Consider the following 16,874-nt stretch of genomic DNA (forward strand, 5'->3'; position numbering starts at 1 on the left):
GACCATTCTTGATACACACGGGAAACTGTTGAGTGTGAAATGTTTTTGCAGTTCTTGACACACAAACAGGTACGCCTGGCACCTACTACCATACCCTGTTCAAAGGCACTTAAATATTTTGTCTTGCCCATTCACCCTCTGGATGGCACCTATACAGTACACAATCCATGTCTCAATTGTCTCAAGACTTAAAAATCCTTATTCAACCTGGCTCCTCCCCAATCATCGACACTGATTGAAGTGGATTTAACAGGTGACATCAATAGTGTTCACCCAGATTCACCTGGTCATTCTATGTCATGGAACACTCAGTGTATCCAATAATCAACAGAGATCAGGATGATGATTCCTTCATGGTCTGTGCCAAGTTTACGCTGTACCTTTTTAGTTCTTCTTCTTACTAACAATGGCTTCTTTCTACACCACAAGACACGCAATGGGAACTTTGAATTCATTGATGAATTTCTTTAGCAAAAGAATGAAGCATCATCTCAAAATGTTTTGTTAGTTTGTTTAAGTGTTCTTCGTTAATTAATTGGTCTCATCATTACGAAGAACGTGACAGAATAACCCAACAAATAAGGACCAAGCAGCGTGTGAATGAGGAGCGGACATCCTGGGCCCGGGAGAAAGATGAGTGGAAGACATCCTGGACCTGGGAGGAGGTAATGGCAGGGGACAAGACCCTGTCATGGAAGCAGGTGGAGATAGCACAGGAGGAAAGGCGAAGGCAACCACAGAAACCCCCATGTTTTTTTGGGGGGGGGACACAAGGACATGTCGGCGGAGCCGAGGAGTAAACCAGCCCCAGTCTGGGAGAAGGAGGATTCGGAGGAGAGAGAAATGGGGGAGTTGTTGAGTTGGTGGAGGATGCACGGATTTGGAATAAAAGAACGTGTTGTCAGTTTGGTGCCACCTGAGTCAGCTCTCCGCCCAGAACATCCGGCCATGGTCAACACAGCGAGGGTCCCCAGCCCGGGGCCTACGGCGAGGACTCAATGTAAAGAAGGGGGGCGGCGTCCAGAACCAGAGCCGCCACAGAGGTTAGATGCCCACCCAGACCCTCCCATATAGGTTTAGGTTTGCGGCTGGGAGTCCGCACCTTTGGGGGGGTGGGGTACTGTCACGCCCTGACCTTAGTTATCTTTGTTTTCTTTATTATTTTGGTTAGGTCAGGGTGTGACGAGGGTGGTATGTGTAGTTTTTGTAGTGTCTAGGGTTTTTTGTATGTCTAGGGGTTGTTGTATATCCAGGTGTTTATGTCTATGTTTGCCTAGATTGGTTCCCATTCCGAGGCAGCTGTTTATCATTGTCTCTGATTGGGGACCATATTTAGGTAGCCATATTCCTTGGGTATTTCGTGGGTTATTGTCTATGTATAGTTGCCTCTGTCAGCAGTTGTTGTTATAGCTTCACGTTCGTTTTGTTATTTTGTTAGTTTGTTTAGTGTTCTTCGTTTATTAAAAGAAGAATGTATTCTTATCATGCTGCGCCTTGGTCTCCTCGTGATGATGAACGTGACAATAACTCTTATTCAATATCTGTTACAGGACGTTCAGATTTCCAAATACCGTACTGCTAATATTGCTTCATTTCTTGCTAGCGGAAATACTTTGTGCTAAGAAGTACATTTATTTTACACATAAAATACATCAAAGTTAACATTCCTATAAAATCCCTATGCACACATATAAAATGCAACATGGTCGAGCTATTTAAAAATAAATAAATGAATGACGTTTTCTGATATTTCTTTCAAAATCTCATAACACTTGCCATTGAGTATCTGTTTAACAGTACAAAAAAATTCAAATATATTTTATGTACAATTATTAGCTCAATAAGTGGTGTCCTGTGTACATATGGTTACTGTATGGTGTCCATTTTAGGACAGCGTCATGTGTCTTATGTCAATTATCACCAGAAAGCACAGCGATCACAGGAAATGCATGCCATCCCAGGAAATGAAAGTACTGTACACATCACTACACTCTTAGAAAAATTGTTCCAAAAGGGTTCTTCAGCTGTCCCCATAGCAGAACCCTTTTTGTTCCAAATATAACCCTTTTGGGTTCCATGTAGACCCATCTGTGGAAAGGGACAATCGAAGAACCCTTAAAATACTGACATCTGAGAGTGTAGTTCTGGAACTAGAACTTGGTTTCTGACTCTGAGACCTGGGGAAAGCAAAGAGATTTAGATTTTATTTTGTCAGCTCATCTTACTGTAATTGTATTTTTATGAATGATTTTTATGAATTACCTGTACCTCCACATGAGGTGCAACATTACGAGAGTTATCATTTTAAAGGGATTGGTGATTATTCATTACAAATTTAGAAAAGACAATGACAAATAGATTTGATGGGTCCCTGTTACTTACATGTACAAATCTGTCCCTGCTACGCAAACTTGACACACCATTGCATTGGTTGCCATGGATAGTGGCTGTTGTTATAACCTGTAAAGACAACATGATTCAAAAGAATGAGACAAGTTCCTGTGTATGAAGCGATGTGGGCCAAGATAAGGTTTGGCACCTCTTATCTAGTCTGTAAGGGTGGAAACATAAATAGATACACAGTATTTTTCTACAGGTAAATGTTATACCTTTTCACAGACTTTTGTGTTTTCAGAGTTTACTGGATGTTTCTCCAGGATATGCAGCATGGCATCGTGGAGAGTCAGGAAAAACATGGACGACTTCACCTCGTCGTCAAAGAACATACAGCTGTGCAGTTTCTTCAGGATGTACGCTTTGGACAGAAGAGATAGATATCGTTAGATCAATCACTTCACCTCTATTTGTTTCAGAGTGATTGAAGTCAGTGTTGAAGAGAAAAAGGGAGAAGGAATAGATGGGACAGATGGCTTGTCTTAAACCAGGCTTACCGTCACATGCCACAATGTAGACCTCAACTTCAACCCGAATGAGCTCTTTGAGTGCCTATAGAACACAGCAAAATATCAGTACCCAGCGAGTAGAAATACTCTGAAATATACAATCATCCCCACATTCCCCAGGGTTGTAACGGAATAGTTTTGTTTTACCGCTTTGAGTCCCTTGAGGGCAGAGATGTCGAGGAAGGAGACAGCTGAGAAGTCCAGGATCAGGCTGTGGACGTCTACTCTGGGGACATGGATGTTGGCAGGAAGCTCAGAGTTCCAGTTCACCTGGACAGGAAGGTCCTTGAAGTCAGTGGGCTGGTCCAGTTCCTCCATGTTGCTCTCATCCTCAGACTCCTCAATGGGACCAGAGCTGATGAGCAGTAGGCCTTTCTGCACCGGGAGAACCACAACATTACCACAACCTCTTATTGTGAAAACCTGACTACATGTAGAAGGTGATCTTTGGAGGTCCACCCACCACTATGGGATGATGATTAATTTGTTTTTCATATACATGCAACCCCAAGACCATACTGATAAGGCATGTACGGGGACGACTACCTATAGGTAGGAACTGCAGCGTGTGCATGATGTCTGTTGATTTTGGATTGCTAAAAGTATGTTGTTGCCAGGTGTGAAACTAATGTTTTGGGCTAGACTGATTTATGACATACTTATGGCCATTTGAATTCAACTTTATGACACAGGGGGCTCTTGTAAAGTGTTAACGAGGTAACTTTGTGAGTGGAAGTTATGTTTTAATGGGTTTCTAAGGGCAACAGATAAGTGCACCACTACTCACAGATGTCATCTGCAGCTCTCCTTTCTTTAGAAGTTTCCTGATCATCCTCAGGGCTTTGTTTCTCTTTCTCAACACCCTCAAAGGGTTAAAGCCCACCTGAAAACACATCAAAGTCAAGTTGAACCCGAATTAGCAATTGCACACATGAATGTGGGAGTAACTGTTACACATGGGCTTTATTGTGAATGGGACATATTGTTTACCACTGCCTTGGCCATCATACAGATCAAGGTTAAACTTCATCTTATCTTATCTGCATGTGCTTAGTGTTTAGTAAGGTGCAAGTAAAACTTTAGTAAACACCAATTTGTATGGGCACTATTGCTATACAACCTGGTATACTATATTACCTCATACATTGAGGTGGTATTGATCTTCATGAGTTTATTTGACCATTTTTAGGACCTCGTTCCACTGGATCAAATCCGATGAGAAAATAAGATGTCTTAATAAGTAGATCCATGAATCATTACCTTATTTGACCATGTAATGGAAATTGTAATGCAAAAAGGCCTACGCGTAAATGTGTTTGGAAGAATTCTTCATTTTACACGTCTAATTGTGTATAATTGCTTACGTACAGCTTCCACCAGCTTGCCTCGGAAAAAATCTATATTGGCAAAGAAGATGGGTGACGGTATCCTGAAGATCTTCACACCCTCTGGCTCATAGATCTGGAAAGAGATATATAGACAATAGAACAAGGGCCATGTGTAGACACACCATCTTCACAGTCTTGTAAGATGAAAAAATAATGGTGAGTATCTTTAGTTCACATTACAGCTTACTCACACTCATGTAATCCTTGCGGTCTTTGTAGATATCTGTTCCTGTGATATTGGCTAGGACACTGCAACGTGGGCTGGAATAGAATGTATGCAGAAATGTCACTACGACATTGTGTTCCAGGGTTGGGGTTCATTCTGAATTGAGTTGTGAATTGGTCTTTAATTCCAATTCAATTATTGAATTTGAATGAAATGTGAATTGGCCACATCCCACAGGAAGCAGCATTTTAATGGAATTTGAATTAAAGGAAGTAGAATTGAATTCAATGAAATTCATTGTAATTCAAATGGATCATTTATTCCATACATAATTATGCACATGTTAATTTTGACATGATGCATGGTTATCAATACTTGAAACATTTCATTTTTAAAACTCATCCTCCTAAAAAGAGTATTAAATAATTAACAGTGGTCTGGAAATATTGTAAGATAATTTTGTCTGTAATAATTCATAATTCACTTACACGTTATTAAATATTTAGAAAAATACATTTCCCACAATGCATTAAATCCAACACTCCATAAAGAAGGGAACAGCTAAACATTTTAGGGTAAAAATACAAATAAAACACTGAGTTATAATCCCATTTTTCTTGATGGTATCTGTATTCTTGAGTAAGAGGTGGCAGATTTTTGGGGGCAAAATATTTATCAAAGGAATGAGACTCGTCTGTTTCATGTCTCAGTTGAATTTATTTGAATTGCTTTGAATTCAATTATACTTCCTTTCATTAAAATGCAATTCAAATTATGCTTCCTGTGAGGTGTGGCCAATTTGAATTTCAATACTTGGGTTGAATTGAAACAAATTCCGAAATGTTGAATTGACCCCAACCCTGGTGTCCACCTCCAAATAACATTGAAAACTGACAAAGAATAAAAACAGACACAAGTTCAACTTTTTTTGAGGTATTTGGAGATTTGTGCCCACACTCACAACTGAGCCCTGAAGACAACGGTGAGCAGCTCGATCCCTAGACCTACAGCCAGCCCCAGATCCAGCCCCAACAGGATGGAAGCCAGGCAGGTCACCACCCACACCACCTGGATAAAGACATGGAGGGGAGACAGGACAAGGGGATGCGGGATGGAAGGGATTGGGGGAAATATGAGTTCATTATTACAGTTGGTAAAGACATCACTCCGTGTTTCCATTTTAGGTGTAGTTCAGTGGGAGTGTCTCAGAAGACTCACACAGTCGGGCCGGTCTCTCCTCCACAGGTAAGGGACTTCTCTGATCTGCATCAACATCCCCTTCAGGTTGACTATGACCACTGCCCCCAGCACCGACTGTCAACACAGAGGGAAAAGGTCAGGCAATGACATCTTTGATGATCAGTCACAAGAGTTGCACAAGACTTCCATCTAAATTCCAGTGCTCCTATCTACTTCATACAGTGTGATTCAATACATAATGTTCGAATCTTAGATGTTAAGTCCCCTATATGGGCGGTTCTGGACTGGTTCCGACTGACATTTTGGTGAATGCCTTAGGGTCCAGTGCAATATAATGCCAGAAAGACCCATCTGTCTGCTCTCCGCTTCTGCTCTCTCAGCGGAGCTGACTTGAAGTGTCAGGTTTCAGACCCCACATTTGCATAGGAAGTGACATGTCACATTTTCTGACCTATCCAGACAAAGAATCGATTTAAATGACAGAGCCCATATAAGGTGAAAGTCTAGTGAATCCAACGGTTGTCCTTTCATCTCACTTGAATATTCTCAGCTGGATTTAAGAGCTCTCAACATGAAAACATATTAAATTGTTTCATAGAAATGAAACAAGAACACTTTCTCTTGGTCACAGACAGACAAAATCACTTAGTGCTTAAAGCTGAAGTTGTAGCGAGTCTGCACACATTTGAATGGTGTCCCTGCGCTGCTCAGTGGACTTTTATGAAATAGTGTTATATGAAATTGTGCAAACATTGTATTCCCACTATGTATGATCAAATTTATTTTATAGTTACAAGAAAGGTGAAATCTTATGGTAAGTAGTTTATCATTTGCTTGTTACTATATTTAGGAAGCATTTCAGTATTTTCAAGCCCTATTGCCCCACTTTTATTGAATAAGAAAAACAAATGTGATTTTCAATATTTTCATATTATATTTGTACTATGTACTTCAGCTTGTGTCCTCAAAAGTGAGTACACCTCAGCAATTTATAAAACTTTATTATTATTATTTTTTTTTACAGAAAGGTGAGTTCCAGAACTTTCTAAAACTATGCAATATTACCAATTATTGTTTATGGCCATCTCATGAAAAATAATTAAATTTGGGTATGTCTATTTTGGCAGAAATCAAAATGTTGCCCTATCATTCAACTCCTAAAGCCAATTATATTGTAAATACTGAGTGAGTTTTACCTTTGGGAGTGGCTCCAATAAGAACCCGATAGCCAAGGTGACGACCATCACGATGAGCGCTGACAGTAGACCAGCGATCTGAAATGATGAAATTACACTTTATTTGACTCACATTTAGCTATTCACAAAACAACTACAGATAAGCACTGTTTAAGCAGTGTTTCCCTTATATTTATATATTTAATATATATATATATATATATATATATATTATCATTATTTTAACATTCTTTTTTAACTTGGTGCATTGTAACTCTGAGCCAAGTCTATCATTCCTCACTATGTACTGTAGGTCATGAGTCACGACAAACTATATCACATTCTCTCTCCCATTTGTACAATTCGATATGGTTTGGACTATGATAAGTTATCAGTTATTATTACAATAAAGATAGGGAGACCCAAATAGGTCAATATTTCACAACATTTACAGTTACATCTCTTGGATAAAGAACTTGTACAGGAAGGAATTCTAAGTATGGTTGTGTGTCTGTATTCTCAGACAGCCTCTTGGTTTAGTAGTTTACCTGGGTTTTACCACCTGTACTCTCCTGTACCGCACTCCTGGAGAGAGCTGTGCTTGCTGCAAACGACTTAAAGGCTGCTCCAATGATGTTACTGGCCCCAAAAGCTATCAGCTCCTAGAGAGCAAAACAAGCACAAGTACATGTTCTGGAACCGTTGATATTAGTTCAAGTCTTATGTTGATAGTTTGTATTAGGCTGACACCCCTCATTCACAAGCAACAATAATCACATTTTTCTGTACCACCTCGGCTTCCAACCCCTCCTCCTAATGTTCTGGTTTTGGGACTCACCTGATTTCCATCTATAATGTAATCGTGTTTGACTGAGTAGACCTTGGCGACAGAGAAGGCTACAGCAAAGCCCACTATGGCCATAGGGAACGCCTCAACAGCAGTCTGCCCGAAGATCTGCATGTTCGGGCCCATAGGGGACTCATACCTAACAGATTGAGAGGGAGAGGTATTGTTAGATTATTTTCCCATCTATTCTCAGCCATTTTAACATGCAACAAACATCTTTTTATATGTGCTTACCCCACTGGAATACGGCCGACAACATCAACTTTATAATTCACCCGGAAGTTGAATGCATAGGAAACGCCACAAGCGATGACAGTCTGCCAAAGTCATTACCAAAATCAATGTATCAGTTATTAGCATGACTAATGCAATCTGGTGATAAAACAGTATATTTCAAGAGAATCTGGTTACCTTGTCAACTTTAACACAAAGCTGTGACACACTGCAGGCCTATAATACATCAGTACAAATTCATGCATTTTCCTACAATTCACCTGATTGTCCTCATCTGCCATACTGTGAGTCAGTGTGAGAATAAAACATCAATACTGTACATTTCGCAAAAGCTGGCTCCTTCAATATACTCTTTTGGGTACCATGCAGAACCCTCTATGTAAAAGGTTATACATGGAAATCAAAATGGCTCTACCTGTAACCAAAAAGGGTTATACCTGGAAACAAAAAGGGTTCTCCTATGGGAACAGCCGAAGATCCCTTTCAGGTTCTAGATAGCACATTTTATTCTAAGATAGGAACAAGAGAGTGACTGTTCAGGATAAGAATAGCAATGCTTCCCGATGCTTATCTGTGATAATATGATCTGTACTTTGTGCAAGTGCATACTCACATTCAAATGTATATTAAATCGTGAGACACATCTCCATAAACAGTGCCCTGCATGGCAACACCGTTTTCTTATCTCTTTGAAAAAAAGGTGCTATCTAGAACCTAAAAGGGTTCTTCTGCTGTCCCAGTAGGATAAACCTTTGTAGAACCCTTTTGGTTCCAGGTAGAACCCTTTTGTTTCCAGATAAACCCCATTGGGTTATTTTTTCTAAGAATGTAAATTCAATGGTGCCCCAATTGAGGCTTGTTCTCGCCACACTGTTTCCCAATTCTGATCTGTGTATGCTGACATATAGACCTGTAGCCCCGGTTGTGATGACATAGTGCACACATTGCCACTCACCATGATAACCTCTATGGGGATTGGAACAGGCAGCTTGGCTTTGTATCTATCGTTGATCTCCTTCACTATGAACACCACCACCATGATCAATATGGACGTCACCAGGTCACACACGTTGGTCTTCTCAATCTGGACAAAGATCTTCTCCAGGGTCTGAGGAAGACGTCAGTTAATATTGATGACAGTAATGAAGAACCAGTTACAGGGTGTGAGAGTTCAGTCAGAGGTCTCTACACCAAGCCATGACTCATGAATTATAGCTTTTTCTGAAATCTTGTGGGCACTTGAGGAAGACCTGTGCTTAACTGTGTAAGATAAGATACAATGAGACACTTGTTTAGCTTATCAACACTCTTTTATTCCTCAGAGCTTTAGAAACCGATCAGATATGAGGGATAAGATTTGAGGGAGTTAATGAATATATATCTGTCATAGCTAAGCCATTACATATTTGGATATCAGTTGAAAAAATCAGACTGTTGCATTGAAAGACATTTGACCTCATCCTGTCTCTCTTTCTGGACTCACATAAACGATGGACAGCGGTCCACTGAGTCCCGGCACCACCAGGCCCAACACAAACTTCAGCTGGGACACCAGGATGTGGACAGCAGCCGCGGTGGTGAACCCAGACACCAGCGTGTCTGACAGGTACATGACGATGAAGCCTACCTGCAGCAGACCCATGGTCAGCTGGGAGAGAAGCAGAGGACTCATGTTAGAATATGGGAGAATTGTTCATTTTAGATTTAGATTACAGAGAGATACCATATGAGTAATGTACAGTACATGAGTGATAATGTTGAGGTAATGATGGTGTTTTACCTGCATTATCCCCATGAGGAAGGTGACAGAGGCGGCCACCATTACTCTCTGCTCATCGCTGGTCAGCCCCTCAAACCCAGTGATGTTGACTGGGGGGCCTTCGTCAGGCACAAGCCTCGTCACCACTGCACCCACCATGAGGCTCAGAACAGGGAACGCCCCTGGAGTGAGTGGGGTGAGGAGAAAGAGAGAGGAAGTGAAGATGAGGAAACAGTGGATGGAAAGTGGAGAGGTGGGCAGAGAGAGGGCGGTAAGTACAGTAAAAAGGTGTGATAGCTTGTGATGGTCAGAGCAAAACACTGTATACGCACACACACACACACACACACACACACACACACACACACACACACACACACACACACACACACACACACACACACACACACACACACACACACACACATACACACACACAGTACTTACCTACTGAGATATGTCTGGAAGTGCCAAGGAAGAAGTAGACGATCACTGGGAAGAAGGCAGTGAAGAGTCCGTACCATGGAGGGAGGGAGGCCAGCAGGGAGTATGCCAGACCTGTCAATCAAACAAAAACAATGAACAACAATTTACAGCGCATGCTAAATAACTCCACCATCAGTCACTAGAGACTACGACAGCAGCATCTATTGGCTCTACTGTGTGCCAATGCTAATACTGTGATAATAACGCCTGCTAATAAAGATACGTTACCATCTCTTCTTTCAATAAACACCTATTAATAGGTGTCTAGGATCAGATAATGTATTTTAGGTGATACCACCATCGGACCTGATTACCGTTCTATAAAACCATAGTTCAACAATATTCTTCAATTTCAATAACAGCCCTCTCTCTCTCTATCAATGCTCAAAGTGTATGTTTTTGGCACGTTAATGAGGAGGTCTACAGTTCTTTATCAAATGATTTCTCAAAAAGTGCTATAGGAACTGCTTTGATAGATCTGAAGATGCACACTGGTTGATTGAGATGGGTTAGAGTGGGTATTAGCTTCACCTTGTAGAACAGCTACCAGTCCAGTGCTGACCCCAGATACAATATCACTCAGCAACCATTCCTTCAGCTGGTAGATTCTCATCCAACCAATGAAAGGCAGCAGAGAGAGCGCTGCGTTCTTAGCGCGCTTGAGGTCACAACTACAGTTAACACACACACCATTTTTAGTTAGTCTCCACAGGCATGACTTACTAATAGTTGGTAACATCTAAGCATCTTGATGCACACATTTTTAGACATAGAGTATATAAGATGATAGGGCTGATCTTTAAGCTAGACGTATGCTTTTAAAGAACAGTTACCGTATCTGTAAGCAAACTAAAGACAATCAGGGTGTCTCAGGTAAAATGTCATGTGGGCCCACCCGTCCACACCAAACGAAGACTAAACTCCTGAAGTGATTTGAGTGGTAATAACCGACAACTGCAACTGCACTCCTACAGTGACAACCAACAACTGCAAAGCAGTTTCATTGTCAAATCAGCAAACAACTTCCGGCAGTACCCCTATCGCGGACATTGCCATTGGATGCGCTGAATTGCATGAATTATAATCCCAAGCAACCTTGTTACAAGTTGGTACACTCGATTGTGTGTTGTAATAATCGTGACAATGACCAAAGGAGCAGCCGCTCACCGATTTGACACCACTTAATGCAGTTACATGTCCGACACCGCCAAAACACCAGCTATGCAAGTGTCTGCTATCGCTGGTTAACTCTTGATCTGATTGAATTTAGGCCGAAGTGTTGCATCCATGCACTGCAGCCCATCACAAGGCTACCTTCAGGGTTACACAAAACAACACAAGCAAAACAACAGAAGAAACTTGATTGGTTCTTACGTGAAATACTGCTTGACATGGTGCCGCACGGTCTTATGGTGCCTGTGGATCTTCTCATGTACGTCTGCGAAGGCGTCCTCTGAGTAGAGTGGCCTGGTGACCATGTACTGCTTCATCTTTACCCTCTTCTTCTCGATGAGTGGTGCGGCACCTGTTCCTCACAGGGTCTCTGAGACCCATCAATCACATTTTAGTACAGGCTCCTGTCATATCTTTCTCTGCTGCCTTTGAAAGTAACTTGGCACAGACGATCACTGTGGAGCTGCTGCACAACAAAGGTATAGCTACCGTCACACACTAACTACATCAGCCTGTGTCATTAATGTCACAGTTCTGTGCTGTCCAGTGGACCAGCTGCGACTGGCATGGCTGGGCAGGGCCTGTGCTGCCTGTCAGCTTTGACCAGGTTAGAGTGGTCTGGGTTAAATAAGGGTTCTGATACCATTATAATACACAGGAGAACACAGGCAAGGTTGTCCTATATTACAAACAGTTTTTACTAAAGGTAATACAAAATAAAAAACTCTTAAGAAAGTGTTATGTCACCAACTGCCACATCCAGATATCAGATGGAAAGATAGAAAGTATCTTAATTTATCTATCTTTAATTGTAATAAATGATAAGCAAGGTACTAGAATAATACATAACACTAACTCTTACCTGACTAGTTTATCTGAGTACGCAGCTTCAGTGTATCCAAACGTTGCCTGTCTTTCTCTCTTTCTCTCCGCACAGAGGACACCCTAAGATTATCTGGGACCGGGACCCTTGGGAATGTTGCAATTAACAAATCCCCTCTACCGGGTTGCTTATCGTTCATAACTGTAATTATTAACAGCAATTATGATGCAGTCATCACACGCCAGCCCAGCCCTATCCTTGACCATTGTTCTTATGGATAAATGCCCTGGCACAGTGCCTCAACATTCAATGATTACTGAGTGTGTCTGAGATCCCCACTTATGGGCAGGGTGGGGAGGGCTGGACAGTGGTCGTGGCTGTACACTGGAGATCAGTGGACGTTTCGTAGTAGAGGTTCAGGTTAGGGTTGAGGTTAAACATGGATGAATATGATGAGGGGTAGCAGTACTACTATACAATAATAACCCGCTCTCAACTTTCAAACTGGCTAATGCTGTGAGACTCATTGCAGCGACACAGAAGGGATATTGCTGTTCATCTGGGGTTGGGGTGTCAGTGCAGGGGGGTGTCTTGTTATACTTAACAGTAGGTCTTACATGAATCCTATCTAAAGTATACATTTAAAGAAATTCAAGAATAAACAATGTAAAAATATAATAGTAGTTGTTTTGTCCCCCCTGTTATGACCCAATTTCATCATACCTATAGTACATGCTGACCCCTTGTCATACAAAGCCCTACAGCATACCTATTTACAGCCTATCTATGTACACCATAAATCAGGGGTCCTTAATTACATTCAGACACAGGACAATTTATTCTTGAGTGAATGGTCGGGGGGCTGGAACATAGTCATAAATAATTTGTACACTGCAAATTTACCCAAAGAAGCACAAACAGATAAAGTATTTGACAAAAACAGAATCATTTCAAACCTTGATTGCATTGGGATATGATCACAAATGCCTCTCTATTTATGTCTGGGGATACTTGGGAACAGATTTCCTAACCACAGGCGGGCCGAATATGGCACGCGGGCCTCCTTTTGGGGAACCCTGCAGCATAAATGATGGACCAGATCAAACTGAATTTTCCCTCTCTATGAAAACATATTACCTTGACCCAGATGTTGTTGTGTGACCAGTTGATAAGCTACAGGTATCTCTGCTTTATGTTATCATCACAGTTTTATTACTGTAAAATAGTACATGTTTTTGATGGCTTTCAAAGCTGCATTCCAGTCAAGCGAAGATAGCATGTCTGTGGGAATGACCTCATAGGTGTGTGTGTGTGCGTCTGTGCATGTGTGTGTACAATATGTTTATGTGTGTGTAGGGGAAGGTTACTTTATTCTATGTTTTTATTGTATATTTATTACTTACAGTACCCGAAGAAACATAATTGGGGTGTATGTTTCGCTGGTTGACGTTTGATATCATGCATCTTGCACAGGAGGCAGAACTGAGCGATTTCCTTTAGATGGGCCAGCTGCAAAGTCAAAATTGTCTATATTGTAAAAATCCACAAAAACAAAAATGTACTTTTTGGTCTTAATTTAAGGTTACGGTTAGGCGTTACTGTTAGTAGTGCGTTTAAGGTTAGGGTTAAGGTTAAGGTTAGGTTTCAATTCTGATTTTATGATTTTGTGACTGTGCCAACTATTGACCACTAGTGCCCCCAGAACTAGATTCATGACAAAAAAAATGCTAACCTGCATCTATTCTGACCTTCTCATGTTTACATTTAAAATAAAATCAAGATAGCGTTTCCTAAATCAAAAGAAGCACATCCTCATATTAACATTATTAATTGTTACTGCCTCGTCATGCAATTTTGTTCTGTTTGTTATAGAACGGGCCTTTGTTCTCCAATACTTTGACATGTGTGTTGTCAGATTTGTAATGGCTGATAAAGGCTGGATTGCTCCGTTAACGACTCCAAGGACAAATAGTTTCCACTGACTCCCTACTCCTGCCCTTTCCACTCAGAAAGGCAGATTAAAGAAAAGATAAGTATCTCACAGAGCAAGGTGAGCTGAGTGACTTCGTTGTGACCTATTTTGACAGTGATATGATTGAGGTATGTGAAGAATGACTAATATAACTGTTTAATAACTGTTTGTGATGGTCTGTTTGCGTTTTAGGTTTTTGTGTGTAGGTTTTTGTAAGTAAGTAAGTAAGTAATTTAAAAGTACAATTATTGTTGATTCGTCATATGTGAATACAATTGACTTCTGGAAAGTTTTAAGTTCGGCATACACATCACGGAGAAACTGAAATGGTCCACCCACACAGACAGCATGGTGAAGAAGAAGCAACAGCGCCTCTTCAACCTCAGGAGGCTGAAGAAATGTGGCTTGTCTCCGAAAACACACAAACTTTTACAGATGCACAAACGAGAGCATCCTGTCGGGCTGTATCCCCGCCTGGTACGGCAACTGCTCCGCTCACAACCGCAAGGCTCTCCAGAGGGTAGTGCGGTCTGCACAAACCATCACCGGGGGCAAACTACCTGCCCTCCAGGACACCTACACCATCTGATGTCACAGAAAGGCCAAAAAGATCATCAAGGACAACAACCACCTGAGTCACTGCCTGTTCACCCCGCTATCATCCAGAAGGCGAGGTCAGTACAGGCGCATCAAAGCTGGGACCAAGAGACTGAAAAGCAGCTTCTATCTCAAGGCCATCAAACTGTTAAACAGCCATCACTAACATTGAGTGGCTGCTGCCAACATACTGACTCAAATCTCTAGCCACTTTAATAATAATTGGATGTAATAAATGTATCACTAGTCACTGTAAACAATGCCACTTGATTTAATGCTTACATACATTACTCATCTCATATGTATATGCAGTACTCTATACCATCTAATGCATCTTGCCTGTGCCGCACGGCCATCGCTCATCCATATATTTATATGTACATATTCTTATTCATCCCTTTACACTTGTGTGTATAAGGTAGTTGTTGTGAAATTGTTAGGTTACTTGCTGGATATTACTGCACTGTTGGAACTAGAAGCGCAAGCATTTCGCTACACTCGCATTAACATATGCTAACCATTTGTATGTGACCAATACAATTTGATTTGATTTGTACAATAGTACAATAAATAAAGTACAATAAATAAACATGTCTCATATATGAATGAACATAACCTACGTACTTTTCCATGTGTCATTTAGAGAGTTTTCAAATAGTCTGTAAATCTTCAAATCAATGAATCACTCCTGATGTGAGCTTGGCATGGCCTAGCTCATATGTAATAATAACTATAGAACAACCAATAAACAGTACGGCAGTCTTCAGCAGAGAGAACTGAGAACCTTTTACAATGTGATGATAAACATTTGTGCTTGGGAGAGAATCTCAGCGAAAAAACGATGTATGTCAGGTTGTCCCCAGGAACAGGTTCCACATGGGAGAATCCTAGCAACTATAGCACCGACTAGAATGTGCTAACTACTTTTAAGGGTGTTTTTACAACGTAGACTATAAACCCAAGTAATAAATATCTACAGTCACAACCACCGGTGGAGATTAGAACACAAAGTTTACAGATGCTGTCAAATATTAATTACTGATAATAGAATTATAATTTTCATCATGATACCATGAAAGCAGATCAGGTGATGGATGCTCTAAGCCCCATTGATACCCGGCACTGACATGAGTCCTTTGTTCTGATCTTGTCTACATTCTGATTGTGCCCATATTTCCAGAAATATGTCTGTTATCTGTCCACTGGGTCTGCATTATGACCACATTTTCTAGTCCGTTCCCTTCCTTTACGTAAATGATTTCACAGCTATTCTTTCTAAATGTTATTCATTTATTTATTGTTGGACACATATTGATGTAATCAGCCAATGGTGCCACCTGTCAATGATTTTATAGGGCGGAAATAATGATGATATAAATTGTTTCTCTTTCCAGAGCTGTCTACACTTGTAAGATACCCAGACACAATGTGTGTCTGACTGCCAGAGGTGGACAGGATGACATGATCACAATCAGATCACAATATGTCTTTTGATTTTCTACATCTGTCTCAAAAATGTGGGCACAAACAGAAAGTGGACAAGATCAGGACAAAGGACCCAAGCTAGAACCAGGTATAAATGATGGTTTCACAATCATTAAGAATGGAGCAACCTGTACGTATTGAAACAGTAACCAGCTTATAGAAAGAACACCTTGATCTGAATAGATGCAGCAGTCAAATAGTGAGGTAGTTGCTCACTGAAATAGACTGAATCTGATAAAAAAGGTGTGTGTGAGTCTTACAGTAGTGACTATGTTAGAGACTGAACGGAAAGCAATACTTATTTTTAAAGCTGGCTTTACACTACTCACCCCACGGTACAAGTTCTTGCCTCTCCCATCTAGTAAGACTGTACTTCCAAGTTATAAAATGAAATATAACTCTTTAAAAAAAAGTGTTGAATATATCTTATCTGACATACATAGAACGTTGTGTTCAGACTCACCCAGCCACTGTAGTCCAATATGTTGAAGAATGAATGCCGAGTGTGTGTGTGTGTGTGTGTAAAGGGAATGTGTACATACGGTGATAAATGCCTTTACACAATTCCCACAATTAGTAACACAACACTATCAAGCTTACTTCACAGTAACCGACACAGGAACATCAGGGGATCGCTAGGGCCGTAGTCTGCACAGACAACTCCTA

At 40.9% G+C, this 16,874-nt stretch overlaps 1 protein-coding gene across 4 annotated transcripts; it reads right to left on the reverse strand.

The window, feature by feature from the left end:
* Window positions 1-1,609: 1,609 nt before the first annotated feature.
* LOC112247329 (chloride anion exchanger-like) lies at window positions 1,610-16,726 on the reverse strand. Of its 4 annotated transcripts, none has more exons than XM_042311467.1 (21): window positions 16,672-16,726; window positions 11,533-11,701; window positions 10,690-10,829; window positions 10,120-10,230; window positions 9,694-9,854; window positions 9,397-9,561; window positions 8,869-9,021; window positions 7,914-7,996; window positions 7,671-7,818; window positions 7,381-7,494; window positions 6,854-6,931; window positions 5,676-5,771; window positions 5,419-5,525; window positions 4,483-4,552; window positions 4,272-4,364; window positions 3,691-3,786; window positions 3,051-3,278; window positions 2,892-2,946; window positions 2,610-2,755; window positions 2,383-2,460; window positions 1,610-2,177 (listed from the first exon to the last, which is right to left on the reverse strand). In XM_042311467.1, exons 2-21 carry the CDS (start codon window positions 11,646-11,648, stop codon window positions 2,151-2,153), a joined length of 2,265 nt encoding a protein of 754 aa, XP_042167401.1. In that variant the 5' UTR covers window positions 11,649-11,701; window positions 16,672-16,726; the 3' UTR covers window positions 1,610-2,150. The 4 variants fall into 4 exon arrangements, with proteins under 4 accessions (XP_042167401.1, XP_042167402.1, XP_042167400.1 ...); XM_042311468.1 differs by lacking the exon at window positions 16,672-16,726 and adding an exon at window positions 13,558-13,576; XM_042311466.1 differs by lacking the exon at window positions 16,672-16,726 and adding an exon at window positions 12,194-12,393.
* Between the last annotated feature and the right edge of the window lie 148 nt (window positions 16,727-16,874).

This window comes from Oncorhynchus tshawytscha, linkage group LG33, assembly GCF_018296145.1.
Source record: "Oncorhynchus tshawytscha isolate Ot180627B linkage group LG33, Otsh_v2.0, whole genome shotgun sequence".
In the NCBI taxonomy this organism is placed as follows: Eukaryota; Metazoa; Chordata; class Actinopteri; order Salmoniformes; family Salmonidae; genus Oncorhynchus; species Oncorhynchus tshawytscha.

What these genes read in the sequence shown, in the direction of transcription:
- LOC112247329 (XM_042311467.1), bottom strand. Translation starts at nt 11,648, where the DNA reads ATGAAGCAGTACATGGTCACCAGGCCACTCTACTCAGAGGACGCCTTC. An exon ending in TCCCCATAGAGGTTATCATG is followed by an intron (nt 7,997 to 8,868) that starts GTGAGTGGCAAT and finishes TGACTTTGGCAG; the next exon opens with ACTGTCATCGCTTGTGGCGT. An exon ending in GAGAGCTGCAGATGACATCT is followed by an intron (nt 3,279 to 3,690) that starts GTGAGTAGTGGT and finishes CTCCCGGTGCAG; the next exon opens with AAAGGCCTACTGCTCATCAG.